Genomic DNA, 15254 nt, shown 5'->3' with positions numbered 1-15254 from the left:
TAGCAAGGTTAAATCTCCTTGGACAGGGCTGTTTCACCCCAGCATTCAGAGGAAGCAGTGATTCTTGGGCCCAGCCACCCCACAGCACAGAAACACCAATACCCCACCAGTTCTTCCACATTTGCTGAGCACCCACATACCAACCCTGTGTCCCGGCCTCTCCTTACCCGGCCACTCTTGAAAGCTTCACTGTTTTCCCCCAGAGACAGTTCTGCGGCAGCCCGGGTGAAATCCGCTAGTCCCCCGATGGGCAAGTACTCCTTATCCATCTTCTTGGATGCTATCATGGCCTCTGCCTGGAAGGGAGGACACAAGCTCAGTGAGGAAGGCATCACCATGGAGAAAACGATGGACAGCTGAAGGTCACTTCTCTGCACATTTGCTTGCTCAAAGGGGACAAAGGTTGGTTTACAGGAGTTTCTCTGCAGGGCTCATTCCAAGCAAGGGGCAGCAGTAAACATTTCAGATAAAACCCCACAACCACCAGAGCCCTCAGTGGGTGACAGCATTGGTACAGTGGAGCCAAGGAAACCAGGCACCAGAAGAGAGCACCACTTCCAGCCCATTACAAGTCAATGCTGCTGCACAAGGACACACACTTTCCTGCAGGAAAGCAAGACTTGAGTGTCTCTGAAAGGCAGATACTATCTCTACTTAGGAGACATCCCCAAACAGGTAGGGTTGCAAACCTTTTGCAGGGCCTTGTCATGCTGGGAGTGGCACAAACCCTGGCAGCATTCACAAACCACCAGGACATTGTCCCTGTGACACCATCCAGACTCCCTTGTTGTGACCCAGCTGCACAGAGAGAGGGAGGGCAAGGGATGGCTTTAAACCCCACACTGGTAAGACACATGGAAAAGGCACTCTCCCTGCACCCTCCCTGTTAGTGTAGCCAATCAATGCTGTATCAGCTGACAGCTATTTAACAACCTATTTCTACCCCGACTAGCCCTAAAAGGCCCCATAATCCCCTTAAGGGCAACGTCCACACCCAGCTCCCTGGGCTGGAGTTTTAGACTGGCTTATGGAGAAACTGGTAACATCAGCTCAGCAGAATTTCTAAGACTAATCCATTAAGGGGCCAATGTCAGCTCCTTCCTTCCTTGTGGGGTGGCCTAAAGAACATCAGCCTATTCAAGAAACACCTTGAAGTTCAAAGAACAGGTGCATTGGAGGGCTTGTGAAAGTCAGCAACAAGTTAGTTACTTGAATGGGAACAGGACATGTATTTCCCGTTTTGTCCTGTACTACTTAATGGCTCTGTCACGTCTCAAAAGCATTAGTCCTGCTAAGGGAGACATCCAGGAATACTGTCCTGGTCTGTGAGAGACAAAGCTTATTTTAAGGACCAACAGACAAAACTTGCTAAGTGATTCCCCCTCCCTGAATCCCTCAGGGTACCTGGGCACCTGGATCTGGCCCTGCCCAGCAGCCAGCACCCAGCTCACCTTGCGAACACAGCTCAGGACATACGGCTTCCCGTTGTCATCCCGATATGCCCCCACACCCAGGTTCATCTTCTTGGAATTGGTGTCACGCTTGAAAGCTTCTGTCACCCCCATGATGGGATCGGGGGGACCCATCTCCACATGAGACCACCATGAGCTAAAGGGAGAAACAAGAAGCTAAGCATGAGGCTTGAGAACTAGGCAGAGATGTGCACCAACAGAAACCCTCAGGGAAATCTTGTCTTTAAAACCACTGAAAAACTTAAAAATAGTGTTCAGAGAATTATCCAAAAAAACAAACCATTTAAGTCACATCATACACTGCAAAATGGTGAAGAGCCTCGGTTCATTGTGGCTGAAGATAACTGATTCCCTCTCAGTCATTAGGATGTTGAAATGCTCCTGTTTGCCTTATGTGCTAACACCACAAAGAGCCCAGGAAACTGAAGCCTTGAACTCATGCTCTAGACAAGTGCCCGGAGACTGCATGTGGCATTGCACAGGGCGCTTTGGTCAGACCTGGGCAATTGCACAAAGCATGAACATGGAGTCTCTTCCAAATTCCTGGAAAAGTTCTAGTACATGAAAACGAATTTGTTTTTCTCCCAACATTGGTTGACAGATCAAAGATATTTCCACTCCTTGTTCTACAAACTCTGCCTTCCCTGGTGTTGTAGACAAATGCTGTTTTCCAGGAAATGACAGAAGATAGTTTCTTCCTTATGTAATAAGTAACAAGCTCTGATGTGAAGACCCTTCCCCTGATGTCAAGCACAAAACCTCCCTGCATCAGGAGGAGCTTTGTGTTCCCCAAACATGAGAAGCCACATTCTCCTGTCCTGCTGGCAGCACATCCTGAGATGGAGAGGCTCTCTTAATGTCAAGGGCAGAGCAGACCATGCTATAAAAAGAAACCTGTTATTTCCTTTGGCCACAGTCTCTGCCCTGTCCCACGTCCAGGCTTTGCAGGCAGTGCAGGAGCAGCAGTGTGGTGTTTTTTAACCTGGCTGGCAGAGGTCTGTGGCTGTCACAGCCCCCTCCTGAAGGCACTGCATGCAGCTCTGAGAGTCCCGACTCACCACACAGGTGCCTACCCAGGTCCCCCAGCTCAGTGGGGAACAAAGAGTGCAATACAAAGTAGATTTGATTTATCTCCTGGAGGACAGATTGATTGCTGAAGAAGAAACACACAGACAGAGAGACATATCAGCTTTACTAAGCTTTGCAGCCCAGGGAAGCCTACCTCATCTGATAATAAGATCCTCTCCCAACTTGGGAATGCTGTCCTGGGGCTGGTCCCTGCTCCAGGCAATGCAGGCAGCCTGGAGCCAGCCCAGAGCCAGACAGACCTCCTGCAGAGTGTGTAGTACAGACTCTCTAGGCAGATACTGGTATGTGGGCAGTGGGGCCAGGCAGGTTAAGGAAACTCTAACAGATCAGCAGAACTCACAAAATAATCTCTCCACTCTGTCCCTGTTTTAGGTCCATTTCAGTCAAGTTTACTCACTACAGAAAAATTTTGCGCTGTCCCATGTATGTAGATTCCATCTCATGGAATCTCAAACATTATTTGCCCTCTTCAGACTAACTCTCTTCCCATCTTTACACTATTTCCAAATTATAAAAAAAGCCTGTTTCTCCTTTTGACAGGCTTTTATGAAGGGGTAGAGCCACCTCAGGTAGTTTACAAATGGAAGATGTGCTTAACGTTTTTTAGACCACTAACCAGTCTTAATTACCTCTTAAGTATAGGATCAGCTTGGAAAGGTGGATGAGTCAGTCATGCCAGCAACACACACCCTCCAGAGAGGGACACGGGCTGCAGCCAGTGTGGAGGGAGTGACCTGGGGAGCCAACCTGAGCAGAACACGTCAGGGGCACTGTCAGAGCAAACTCCTGCTGCAGGTTCAGGCGGCTTTTGACAAACCCCTCCTAATGCGTTCCTGGCAACAGAGAGGCAGGGAAAGAGCGGAACAACGTGCAAAATGTGGCTCTCTGCAGTTTACCTAGTCTTGGATTATTCTGGTGTCAAGGACTGCAGGACCCTGGCCATCTATTTCAAAGAGCTGCTACTCTGGAGATGGTGACAGCACCTTCTTTCTGCTGGACTTTTCCCCAAGCAGCTTACAGTGTTTGGGGTATTTAGGTCCCGATCCTGCTAAGGCTTAGGCAGGCCACTGAGCTCCAACATACTGCAATTAATGCTGATCCTGCAGGCATTTACCTAAGCTGCAGCACTCCAGAGAGTTAAGTACTCTTGTTCTGATCCGATTTTTGTGTTGGCTTAAGGCACCGAAAGGTAGGTTTAGGACTTATTTTCCCATCCTTAGCATGACTGTTTCCAGGTGAAACAAGACTCCTCTGGTGTTTCCAGGGAGGTGAACTTGCAGGGAGACACGAGAAAAAAGTCTAGGCGGAGTTGTCCAAAGGCTTCAGGATGCCAAAGAGATCACAGAGGCAAAGCTTTCCAAAAGGGGTTTAGGAAAGAGATCTAATAGGGGTCCAAGGCCACAAACCCTAACACACTGCTACCACATTACTGTTGCTGTCCCTGCACTGCCTTGTATTTTATTACGAGCAATTAAAAGAACATTGGGCTTGAATAAAGGTCAAAGCTATAAACTGCACATCTCTGCCAGGCCAGAGGCATTCAGTGCAGAAAACTAACTGGAGGTAAACTTAAGCTGGGGTTGACCTACCCGAGGGATACTCAATGTAAGCCAAAGGAAGGAAGCACATTCTCCAACTACACGACTTCAACACAGAAGGCCCAGCCAGAGTTTAGATGCTCATCAGAGCTGGTATCCAAATAGTCTCTGTACTCTTCAACCACACTGGTCTTAGCTGGTTTAATGCAGCTGCAAGTGCAGTGGGACACAGAGGGTGGGAAAATGCACCAGGAATTGCATAAATTTGCAACACCTTTCAAAAATATATGTGGAACTTATGCCTCAAGTGCACAGACCTAAGAAGCGCTTAAGGACCCAAGCCAAGCCTGGAGAGCAAGCTTTTACAAGCCCAGTGAAGGTTTCCATCGAGGAGAAGCCAGCCCAAGTTCCCTGAGGTACAGCCACATAAAATACAGGATTTCAGAAGTTTTGCCAAAGCCCCCACAGCAGTTCTGCAAACTGAGCAGTTCTGCAAACTGAGCAGAGCATCGGCCAAAGGCTATCAGTAAACCACATCTAAGCAAATATTTACACAAGAACAACACCAACAGGCTGCTGGCTACTACAGGGCCTTTCAAGCCTACAAATTCTCTGCCCCAGCAAGGAGCTTCCGGTAAGCTTTCCACCAAGAAAAGTATTTTAAATAGCTGTCTCGTGATACATCAGAGCAGCAGACTGAGTTATCACCCTAATTAGCATTTGTGTGTCAATGGAGCCATTTTAACCATTTACAATCTCTTTATCTCTGTTCTGCTTTCAGAAAGAGCATTTTCAGCACTGAGTAATAGTAGCAGCTGGAGCACCACATTATATTGCTGAAGATAAGGAAAAAGGAACTGCTAATCAGTGCTTGGCTTCCCTTACTACTAGTTAGTAGTAAGCCACTATTCCTGAACAGGAAAAAGGGGCCTGTGCACAGAGGCTCCTTACTTACAAAACTTAATAATCTCTCTTAGGTGACCTTAGTGCAATTTGGAAATTTATAGTTTGTTGTATAACAAGCTTGAGAAAAACAAAGCTTATGCCAGAAGTCTTCAAACCTTTCATAGGCCTGCTACAGTCCACAGGCACAAAACACAAGTTCTAGACTTGTTCTTCTGTCTCTGCTGAGAAGAGCCAGAAGGCTGGCTTAGAAGTAGTAGCAACTCTGGAATGGGGATTTAAAAAAAACCACTGCTTTCCTGCTCTGACATAGGCTGGAAACTGTTTCTTAGACTTCCCCACTAGTGAGGGCCAGGAGTCAAAGGGTTCTGGAGAGCAGCAAGACCTCGTCCATACCCCTCTGCACATTCTGTTTCTTGGCCATTTGGTTTCAGTGATGTTCCCAGGCCCATGGCTCTCAGGTCAGCTGTACTCTGTGGAAACTGTTCTGGGCTTTTCACACAGCTCCAGCAGAATCCTGCATCCTCCTATCCAAACCTCTGCTGACAGCAGAATCCTGTCAGTGCAGGATTGATCCTCACAGTGATTCCCACCCTGCTCCTGCCAAGGTTTGTACTCCTGAGGGCACAGCTCCAGCACAGCCAGCACTACTCCTGTCCCATTTCATGGATCCTGAGGTCACTGTAGACCTGCACTGTGCGCAACCCCCAGGCTCACTGCACAGCGCAGAGATCCCTTTGGTCCCACTATGCAAGGCAGCCAAACAGCACCACCTCAGCCCCTTTCACAGCACACAGAATCCTGGAACGGTTTGGGTTGGAAGAAACCTGAAAGATTACCTTGTCCAAACCCCTGCCATAGACAGGGACACCTTCCACTACACCAGGATGCTCCTGTCCAATCTGGCCTTGAACACTTCCAGGAATCCAACAGGCACAGTTTCTCTGGACAACCAGGGCCTCCCCACCCTCACAGGGAAGAATTTGTTCCTAATATCTAATCTAACCCTGCCCTCTGTCAATTTAAATCAATTTCCCCTAGCACTCCATACCCTTGTCAAAAGTCTCTCTGCAGCTCCTTTGTAGTCCCTTTAGATACTAAAGGCCACAATTAGGTCACCCCAAAGTCTTCTCTCTTCTAGGCTGAATAACCTCAGCTCTTTCACTCAGCCTTTCCCAACAAAAACGGTGCTCCGTTCCTCTAATCATCTTTGTGGCCTCCTCTGGACTTGCTCGAACAGGTCGATGTCCCTCCTCTGCTGGGGTCCCAAAGGTGGATGCAGTGCTGCAGGAGGGGTCAGCAGAGCAGACCAGAGGGCAGAATCCCCTCCCTTTACGATGCCTACGCTGCCGGTGATGCAGCCCAGGACACAGATGGTTTCTGCCCTGCGAGCACACATGGCCGGGGCACGTCCAGCCTCTCATCGACCACATCATTCGCGCCCCGTAGCACGGTGTACACCACTAACAGCAGCCCGGCCCAATCACTCGTGGCACAGGATGTCCCCAAGCCGTGGTTAAGGCACAGGCTCCCCCCGGCCGCGTTTCTCGGGGCTCCCCGGTGCCTACGCGCCCTCCACGGCGGCGCCTCAAGGGCAGGCGGGGGGCGCCGGGCTGGGCCGCAGCCAATCAGAACGCGAGGACCCCCCTCCCCAGCCAATCCGAGCGCGGTCCGTCCCCCCGGCAACCCCCTTCCCCAGCACGGCGTCACCCGCTCCCCGCAGCCTCCCCCCCACCGCCACCTCGGATCGGGGCTCAGCCGCGGGAAAACCCCTCCGCCGACACCGGCGGGCGGCCCCAGGGGCTGAGCCAACTCTCAGCCCTCACCTGGCGCGGGAGGCGGCGGCGGCGGCGAGGCGCGGGGCGGCGAGGAGCCGGCGGCTGTGCAGGAGAGCCATGGCGGCAGCGGCAGTGGCGGCGACGGCGGCGGGCGGGCACTTCACACCACGGGCGCCGGCTGAGCGCTCCGCCCCGCGCATGCGCCGCCTCGCGCCGGGCGCTGCCAGCGCTGCCCCCTGGCGGCCGCTACGGGTCAGTGCAGCCGCGCTGCCCGCTCGGTGCGGGGCGGTGCTGGGCTGTGCTGGGCTGTATTGGGCTGTGCTGGGCTGTGCTGGGCTGTGCTGGGCTGTATTGGGCTGTGCTGGGCTGTGCTGGGCTGTATTGGGCTGTGCTGGGCTGTGCTGGGCTGTGCTGGGCTGTATTGGGCTGTGCTGGGCTGTATTGGGCTGTGCTGGGCTGTGCTGGGCTGTGCTGGGCTGTGCTGGGCTGTATTGGGCTGTGCTGGACTGTATTGGGCTGTGCTGGGCTGTGCTGGGATGTGCTGGACTGTATTGGGCTGTGCTGGGCTGTGCTGGGCTGTGCTGGGCTGTGCTGGACTGTATTGGGCTGTGCTGGGCTGTGCTGGGCTGTATTGGGCTGTGCTGGGCTGTGCTGGACTGTATTGGGCTGTGCTGGGCTGTATTGGGCTGTGCTGGGCTGTATTGGGCTGTGCTGGGCTGTGCTGGGCTGTATTGGGCTGTGCTGGGCTGTGCTGGGCTGTATTGGGCTGTGCTGGGCTGTGCTGGACTGTATTGGGCTGTGCTGGGCTGTATTGGGTTGTGCTGGGCTGTGCTGGGCTGTGCTGGGCTGTACTGGGCTGTGCTGGGCTGTATTGGGTTGTGCTGGGCTGTGCTGGGCTGTGCTGGGCTGTGCTGGGCTGTGCTGGGCTGTATTGGGCTGTGCTGGGCTGTGCTGGGCTGTATTGGGCTGTGCTGGGCTGTATTGGGCTGTGCTGGGCTGTGCTGGGCTGTGCTGGGCTGTGCTGGGCTGTATTGGGCTGTGCTGGGCTGTACTGGGCTGTATTGGGCTGTGCTGGGCTGTGCTGGGCTGTATTGGGCTGTGCTGGGCTGTGCTGGGCTGTATTGGGCTGTGCTGGGCTGCAGTAGGCTGTACTGGGGAATGGAGAATTCAGCTAGGACATGGTGGGGCTGTACTAGGCTGTGCAGGACCATCCTGTACCAGGCTGTTCTTGGCCATACTGGGACATACAGGACGGTACTGCACAGGCTGTACAGTGCTGTACTTGAGCTGTATAGGATTGCACTGCACCACATGGAGCCATGCAAGTCTACACAGGGCAGTCTTGGGCCACAATTAGCTATACAGGATTGTAACACACCATATGGGACTCTGCAGGGATATACAGGGCTGTACTTGTCCATACGGAGCCATACAGAACTGTGGAGGACTGTATGGGGCTGTACTTGGTTGCCCTGTGCCATTCTGGGGTGTACAGGGCCATGTGGAACTGTAAAGGTCTGTACTGGACTGTGCTTAGCCATATAGGACTGTACAACACCACAAAGGTCTGTGTAGTGTGGTACTGGGCCATACTGAAATGTACTGAGCCACAGAGGGATGTACAGGGGTGTACTGAGCCATAATGGGCTGTGTGGGGCTGTACTGGGCCGTATAGGGCTGTACTGTACCATACTGGGCTGTACTGAGCCATGTACATGGGATTTTACTGGGTCATAATGGGCTGTACAGGGTTGTACTGGGCTGTACATGTCTGGATGGGACTGCACTGCACCATACTGGGTTGTACAGGCCTCAACTGGGCTGCACTGGATAGTACAGGATTGGGACGGGTTGCACTGGGACTCCACCAGCATCACCACCCTGGGACTGGTTTCCAAAACTGTGAGTGGTGGAAGCAACCCTTGGGATGTCCCAGAGGCTTTGGCAGGGTCTGGGGGATGGGTGGCTGGGAGGTAGTGTCCCCACCCAGCCTGTCCACACTCTGCTCCCCAGGGATTTTCCAGTGTCCCTCATTCCACAGGGGCTTCCCCAAATGCATCTCTCTTCCCCACCCAGCAGCCACATCCTTTGTGAATGTGTGGGGATGTCCCACTCCTCCCTGTCACCCCACAGCCCACCATGGGATGGAGAAATAGGGGCTCCAGTCTAGCAGTACTTGAATTTATTAGTAAACTGTTCTTTGGTAAATGATAAAAACTCAAGAGACCAAAGGAATGAAAACAACACCCCCGCAAAGAAAAAGAAATCATGTCATTAAATAAACCAGGCAGATGGAAAAAAAAAAACAGTTTTCCCCCGCAAATGGGATTTTAGCAACCTACAGCAAACCCAAGAGCTGTTGGGGGAGCTCTGCAGTGATGGGGGCTCCCCCTTGTGCTTGTTTTTGGGGAGGAGGAGCATGGGCTGTGTGTATGGGGGTCCTACATGGGGGGCTCATTGCAGAGCACCATCTCCAGTTCCTTGCGGTAGAGTTTGCCCCCGTCGGAGAGGTTCATGATGCTCTTCCTGTAGTTGGTGAGCTGCTGGATGTTCATCTCCTGCAAGGCATGGGGGGCAGTGGGGGTGGGCATCCCCTTTCTTCCCGGGGAGTGCCCAGAAGATTACACTCCCCCCAGCTCCAGTGCAGCTTCCCATGAGGATGCAGGGTCAGCACCCGGACCAGCATCTCCTGGTCCCCGTGGAGCATGGACATGGAAAGATGCTGCTGGGAGAGGGGAGAAGGAACTGGGGGGCTCTGGGGGTGGCACCCAAGCTCTGCCCCCACTTACTTTCTTATTCTTCTCATACAGGTCTTTCAAAAGCGCATCCAGCTCATTCTCATCAATGAAGCCATTTCCATCCTGGATAGTGTGGGAGGGTATCAACAGCAGGAAGGACACAAGCCCTGCAATTCCCCCTTGGACATGGGCATCCCCAGACCCTCACCCAGCACAGCCAGAGGTAAACTCAGTTCTCCCACCCCAAACCAGAGCAGGGAATTTCCTCAACCAAAAGCACATGATTTGGGGTTATTTTTTGCCAAGTTACGTTTTTTTGGGTTTCCCATGAGCCAGCTCCCTACCTTGTCGTAGAAGGCAAAGATGGCATTAAATTCATCCGAGGACAGCTTCATTCCCTGGGAAGTGACAAGGGACACCAGGGTATGAGAGCGGGGTTGGAGGTGCAAGCAATGGGAATGGGTTGTTTTTGTTTTATTATTACCACTAGGAGTAGTGTTATGTTACCTGAAACTTCAGAAGAAAGTTTTCTTGCACAGGCAAAAGTCTGAAAAACAAGAAGGGCAGGGAAGAGTGGGAAGACGCCAGAAAAAGACACAGAAAAATCACAGTGATGTTTTGCTCAGAAAAACAAGTAAATTAAAGAGGTTTTCCCTGGAAGCTGGAGCAGACTCTTCCTAAATATATGCATTTCAGGTCTCTTTCCCTCCCCAGCTCTTCCTTCTCACAGCCCATGACCTTACCGGGACATCTCAGAGAGGCCCAGCTTCCCATCACCGTTCATGTCGAACATCCGCAGCTGTTGGGATACAGACAGACCCTGTCACCCATCACCTCCTTCTCCCCTGCATGCCACCCATCTGAGTGCTGAGACCCCCAGTGCCCCAGGTCCCACAGTGCCCCAGGTCCCACTTACAATGGTCTGTGTGTACTCCTGCAGCTTGGGCTCGTCGTACGGCCGGTTCGCCTTCTTCAGCAGGTCCGACAAGAAGCCCTGGGAGGAGAGGGTTTTGCTGGCTGTCCCCATCCCCAGCTGTCCCAGCAAGGATGTCCCACTGGCAGGGACCCAGCCCAACCCACCCTATGCCCACAGCCCACCTTGAGCTCGTTGGCTTCGATGTAGCCGCTGCGATCCGTGTCGTACCTGCGCCAAGCCTGTGGAGGCACTGCCATGAGCCTTTGCAGGGGCTCGTGTCCCCCACTCCCCCCTGACAAGTGTGTGTGTCCCCATAAACCCCTGCTGAGAGTGTTCCCCGTCACCCTAAAGGACATGGGGCCATCTTACAACTCCCACTGGTGTCACCTGCTCTCCCTTGGGGCTCGGTGCTTTTGTTCAGCCCCACACCAAGAGTTCAAGCACCTTTATCATCATGTCAGTGTGCAAGACCAGGCTTTAATATTTAATAACATTTAATTGCATGCCCAAATTAGACAATGGTGCCTGCTTACCCCACTTCATGTCATGGGGTGCTCTTCTTTCAGCCTTCCCCTCCACCCAGGATTCAGTTTCCATGTACAAGCTCCTTCCTCTCCAGGATGCTGCACATTCCCTTCCACCACCAGCTATGTTTTATTCCCCATCTGCAATTTCTCTCCCATCTGCATGGGTTCACCCCATGCAAGGGCACAGTGAGGTTGTGGGGTGGCCCAGAGCACATTCCTTGGGCACTTAGGAGCAACCATGAGGGGAAGTTTACAAAAAAGCCCTAAATCCTTGCAGCTCACCTTGCCTAGAGGCTGGGATGAGGCACCTGGCTGCCCTGAGAAGTATCCAAGGGGTGCTGAGAACTGGGAAAACTCGCCACACTCCTGCTCTTCCCTAAACCATCACTGCCTTCCAGTGCTGAGTTAATGCCAAGAGTTTTAGGGAGACCAGTGGAGGTTTGGGAAGTTCAAGCTCCCAGTTGTTTTCTCAAGGTGGATCTGGATTGAATTCCCTGGGGATCTCCCAGCACAGCCTGTCCCACTCACCTCCATGAACTCTGAACTGGAGCCCACATGCTGGCGGAAACACAGCAGAAAATTCTCTTCTGTGGGCAGGATCTGGGCCAGCTGTGGGGAACACAGGCATGGTGGAATGGTGGAGGGGAAACACGAGCAGGGGGTTGGAACACAAACAACCCAGGTCCAGCACTGCTCACCTCTGCCATCTCGATTTTACCATCTGCATTTTTGTCGTATTTGTGCATGAACTCCTTCATCTTGTCACCCAAATTGTCCTTCTTTGAGTCCTGCCAGCAAGGAGAGAGGGGATGGGAGCACTTTCACCACTCCCTGTGCTGGTGTTCTCCCACTTTTCTCTCAGAGGAGCCCGAGTCCCACTCATCAGTGCCCAAAGGAGATGGGGCTGACATGAGCGTGAGTCTTTGGGCATGAGGGAACGGGGGAAGGAGGGAGCAAAACCAGGAGATGCTCTTACCACACCCGCCCCCTTTCTTGCACTTTCCAGCTCCTGGAAGAAATTTTCCAGTTCTTTGCCTTCAATGTAGCCATTTCCTGGGGGAGGAAAAAAATGCAGTAAGACTTCCACAGTGTCAGAGCACAGGAGGAGAGGGACAGATGCTCCCAGGGGACACAGCACTTGTTCCCTCTGCACCAGGACATGGTTCCAAGGCAGCTGTGACAGCAAAGAAACGCCAGCCAATGTTGATGCTGAGCATTACACATACTGGTACCCAAATTTGCCCAGGCGACACAGCCCTGGACTTGTCCCTTGCACTCATTTGTAGGGCACAGGGGACTTCGTTCATCTTGGTCTTTACTGCATTTTCTGTATCTGATGCTTCAATCAGATGCCTTAAATAAAGGCACTCTATCCCATGCAGGCATCTCCCAGTCAGGACTGTGTCCTCTCACCCCTCTGTGGGGGCCACAAGGGCAAACAGGGAGCAGAGAAAAAGCACCTGGCACAGCATCCCCCCATCCTGGGTGCAGGATCAGCCCCAGGAAGAGGTGACCCCACTGCCAATCTCCAGTGTGGCCAGGAACTCCAAAAGATCCCTGCCCTGTGTACCTCACACCTCCCACTGCCAGTATCTGTGCTGAGATGTGGTTCCACTGGAACCCAGGGTATCCACAGCCCTGTCCTGCCTGTGGGATGCTCGATGGCTGGACAGCTCAGCCACACATGGCTCCCACAGTGCTGGCCCTTGGTGGCTTTGGGGGGGTGGCTGCTGTGCCTGGAAGCAGCAGGGTCACATCACAGCTGGGGACAGCAGGGAAGACACTGGCTCCATGATGCTGTCAGACAAGGTGTCACCTCCCTGCTAGAAATCCTCCCTTCTAAGAACACCTGGACACAACAGAGGATGTTGCCCTTTCCCCTGAAGTGCCTGGCTGAGGGATAGCCAGGACTTTTCCTTCTGAACATTTCCCCCAGGACTGCTCTGCATTTCAGCCTCTGGAGGCTTGGAGCACAGCTCCCTGCTCTGTGCCATCTTCGGCGTTATCACCTGCAGGCTCCCTGGCAGCATCTGCTCCCCACTGCAGCACAGCAGCTGGAAATAACCCATCCACATCCCAGCTCAAAGCACTGGGGAAGTCCCAGGGTACCTTCCTCTTTGGTGACCACATCCCAGTGGATAAACAGCATCCTTCCCAGGAGGGGATGAGGGCCTTGGGTGATATTGGGGTGCTGGTGTGAGCCACTGAGGTACTTGGCTTCCCACTGCTCTTCCCAGGGGCTTTGCTTTTGTGGGTACAGGAGAACCCCAAGCAGCTTTGAATTCAGTTGGGGAAACAAGAAAAATCAACATGAGTTTTGAACTAGGAAAAAAGAATAAGATCAAGAAAAGCCGTGGCCAGTAGCTTGGCTTCCTCCAAGCAGCAGCTTGGACAGGTCTGATCCATGTCCATAGAGCAGAGGGATGTGAAGTGTCATGGAAAATCCCCTCCGGAGAGCCACAGCCAGTCCATGCAGCTCCACCTCAGAGCCTCGGGGCAGCTGTAGCTGGTAAAGTGAGGACATCAAAGACATCCAAGGGGACATCTCTGGGGCATGACAAGCCTTGAGGGGGAGCAGCTCAAGGCATGGAAGCCACATTGAAGGGGTTTAAATGCAGGGGTGAGCTTGGGCGAAGTAGTCCCATGCACAGGGGAATGAACCCCAGGCCCCTCCATTGGCTCAGGGAAGCAGCCAGGGCTGTTGGAGCTCCTGCCTGGTGCAGCCAAGCATTGTCCTTGTCAAGGCCACCTTCCTTCCCGATGCCTGAGTCCCTCCTCTCCTGGGCACCTGCCGTGCCGCAGCTCGACAGCCTTGCCCTGCCTGGGGGCTGTGGGCCAAGCTGGATCCGTGCCTGCTGCTGTTTTTTGGAGATGACAGAGCACATCCAAGGGCGCAGTGGGACGCGCTGCAGGGAGGCAGCTGGACACCCACATCAGGAGCTGCCCACTCCCACTGAAGTGCCACCTTCCCAACCCCTTGGTGGCTGCTCCAGTGCCAGCTCCAGCAGTGACAGGGACCTGTGTCTGTGTCCCTGATGCTGTGAGGCTGCAGGGGGGGGGACCCCAAAAAGCAGCCAGGAGCAAGCTGAGCTCCAGTTCCAGCAGCACAGCTGGGGAGGCTGCCTGATGCAGTTCCCAGGAGGTTTTTGGTCCCCAAACCTCCCTGCAGGAACAGGAGACTCAGTGAAAGACAGGATCTTTCCCCTGGGCTGTTGTTCCCAGTGGGCTGAGCCTCCTTCACGGCATGAGAGCGCTGGAAGAAATTGTTTTCCTACAAAACAGTGCTGGTTTTTGCATTTCCCCCCTTTTTTGGGGCTGACAGTGGTAGGAACAGGGATGTCCTGCCCAGATGTGACTCCGTGAGAAGGTGACATCCCCACAGTGGACACGGTTTTTGCCACAGCATCCCCAGGGAGAGTTTTTGTGAGGCTGGGGAGCAGGCAGGCAGAGACTGCACTCCAGACGTGGAGGGACCGTTCCTCAGCCTGCTCCGGGCGCGGGACACCCTCTCTGTCACCCCCGGTAAAGGGGTCGCTCTGGGGCCAATCTGGTGGCCACGCTGCCCCCCTCCCTCCAGGTACCAAGTGTGGGGCACTGCCGAGGCATGGAGAGGGGACCGAGGGTGGACGCTGGGCACCCAGGGAAGGGCAAGACCCCCAGAGCATCACGCAGAGGTGGGATCAGCCCCGAGCGAATCCCAGCTCTCAAGGCACCCGGAGGACGTGCCAAGGAGACCCGGGATATCCCGGGCTCAGAGTCCCATGGGCTGAGGGCTCCCAGTGGGCTCCAGTTCTGGGGCTCCCGTCGGGGAGGTCCATGGGGACCGATCGCTTCCCCGACCCCGGAGCTTCAATGGACGGGGCTGCACCCCGGAGACTCTCCATCACCCCGGAGACTCTCCATCACCCCGGAGACTCTCCATCCTGGAGTCTCTGCATCCCGGGAGCTCTCCATCACCCCGGGGGCTCACCGTTACCCCCGGGCTGCGGAGGCAGAGGCTCTATCTTCTCCTCCGGGATGTCCAGGGACTCTTCACCCCCCCGCCCCCTTCAGCCCCGCGTCCCCAGGGATGCTCAGCCCGCTGCCCTCCCCGCCGGTTTTTTGAGGAGCGAAGTGTCCCGCGCACCCCGGGACTGACCGTCCGCGTCGAAGTGCCGCCAGATGTCGAGGAACTGGGAGGCGGTGAGCTCGGCCAGGTGGAGGTGCGGGGCCTGCTGCGGGCCGGCCATCCCGCTCCCGATCCCGATCCCGCTCCCGATCCCGATCCCGATCCCGCCGCTCCCGATCCCGCCG

General features: G+C 54.1%; 3 protein-coding genes and 1 long non-coding RNA gene across 4 annotated transcripts in view; 2 read left to right on the top strand and 2 right to left on the bottom strand.

The window, feature by feature from the left end:
• The window catches only part of GOT2 (glutamic-oxaloacetic transaminase 2), a 13509-nt gene extending 6455 nt beyond the window's left edge, over positions 1 to 7054 (bottom strand). Inside the window, exons 1-3 of the mRNA XM_086847910.1 lie at positions 6829 to 7054; positions 1452 to 1608; positions 168 to 296 (exon numbers count right to left, since the gene is read on the bottom strand). Coding sequence (XP_086704036.1) covers positions 168 to 296; positions 1452 to 1608; positions 6829 to 6980 — 438 coding nt within the window. The 5' untranslated portion in view covers positions 6981 to 7054. The remainder of the gene's footprint in view (positions 1 to 167; positions 297 to 1451; positions 1609 to 6828) is intronic.
• LOC147650868 (uncharacterized) lies at positions 517 to 5082 on the top strand. Its single transcript, XR_015275488.1, has 2 exons — positions 517 to 4733; positions 4881 to 5082. It is a non-coding gene; the product is annotated as an uncharacterized LOC147650868 (long non-coding RNA).
• Positions 6979 to 10178, top strand: LOC147650867 (uncharacterized). The gene is made up of 3 exons (XM_086848199.1): positions 6979 to 6985; positions 7038 to 9741; positions 10058 to 10178. The coding sequence occupies exons 1-2, from the start codon at positions 6979 to 6981 to the stop codon at positions 8135 to 8137; spliced, it is 1107 nt and encodes a 368-aa protein (XP_086704325.1). The 3' UTR covers positions 8138 to 9741; positions 10058 to 10178.
• Positions 8948 to 15254, bottom strand: CALB2 (calbindin 2). The gene is made up of 11 exons (XM_023934665.2): positions 15100 to 15254; positions 11938 to 12014; positions 11660 to 11749; positions 11490 to 11570; positions 10617 to 10673; positions 10435 to 10512; positions 10262 to 10317; positions 10026 to 10065; positions 9863 to 9916; positions 9570 to 9641; positions 8948 to 9338 (listed from the first exon to the last, which is right to left on the bottom strand). Exons 1-11 carry the CDS (start codon positions 15188 to 15190, stop codon positions 9222 to 9224), a joined length of 813 nt encoding a protein of 270 aa, XP_023790433.2. The 5' UTR covers positions 15191 to 15254; the 3' UTR covers positions 8948 to 9221.

Source organism: Cyanistes caeruleus, chromosome 12, assembly GCF_971803275.1.
Source record: "Cyanistes caeruleus chromosome 12, bCyaCae1.hap1.1, whole genome shotgun sequence".
Lineage (NCBI taxonomy): Eukaryota > Metazoa > Chordata > Aves > Passeriformes > Paridae > Cyanistes > Cyanistes caeruleus.
This window is presented reverse-complemented; position numbering and strand designations above follow the sequence as displayed.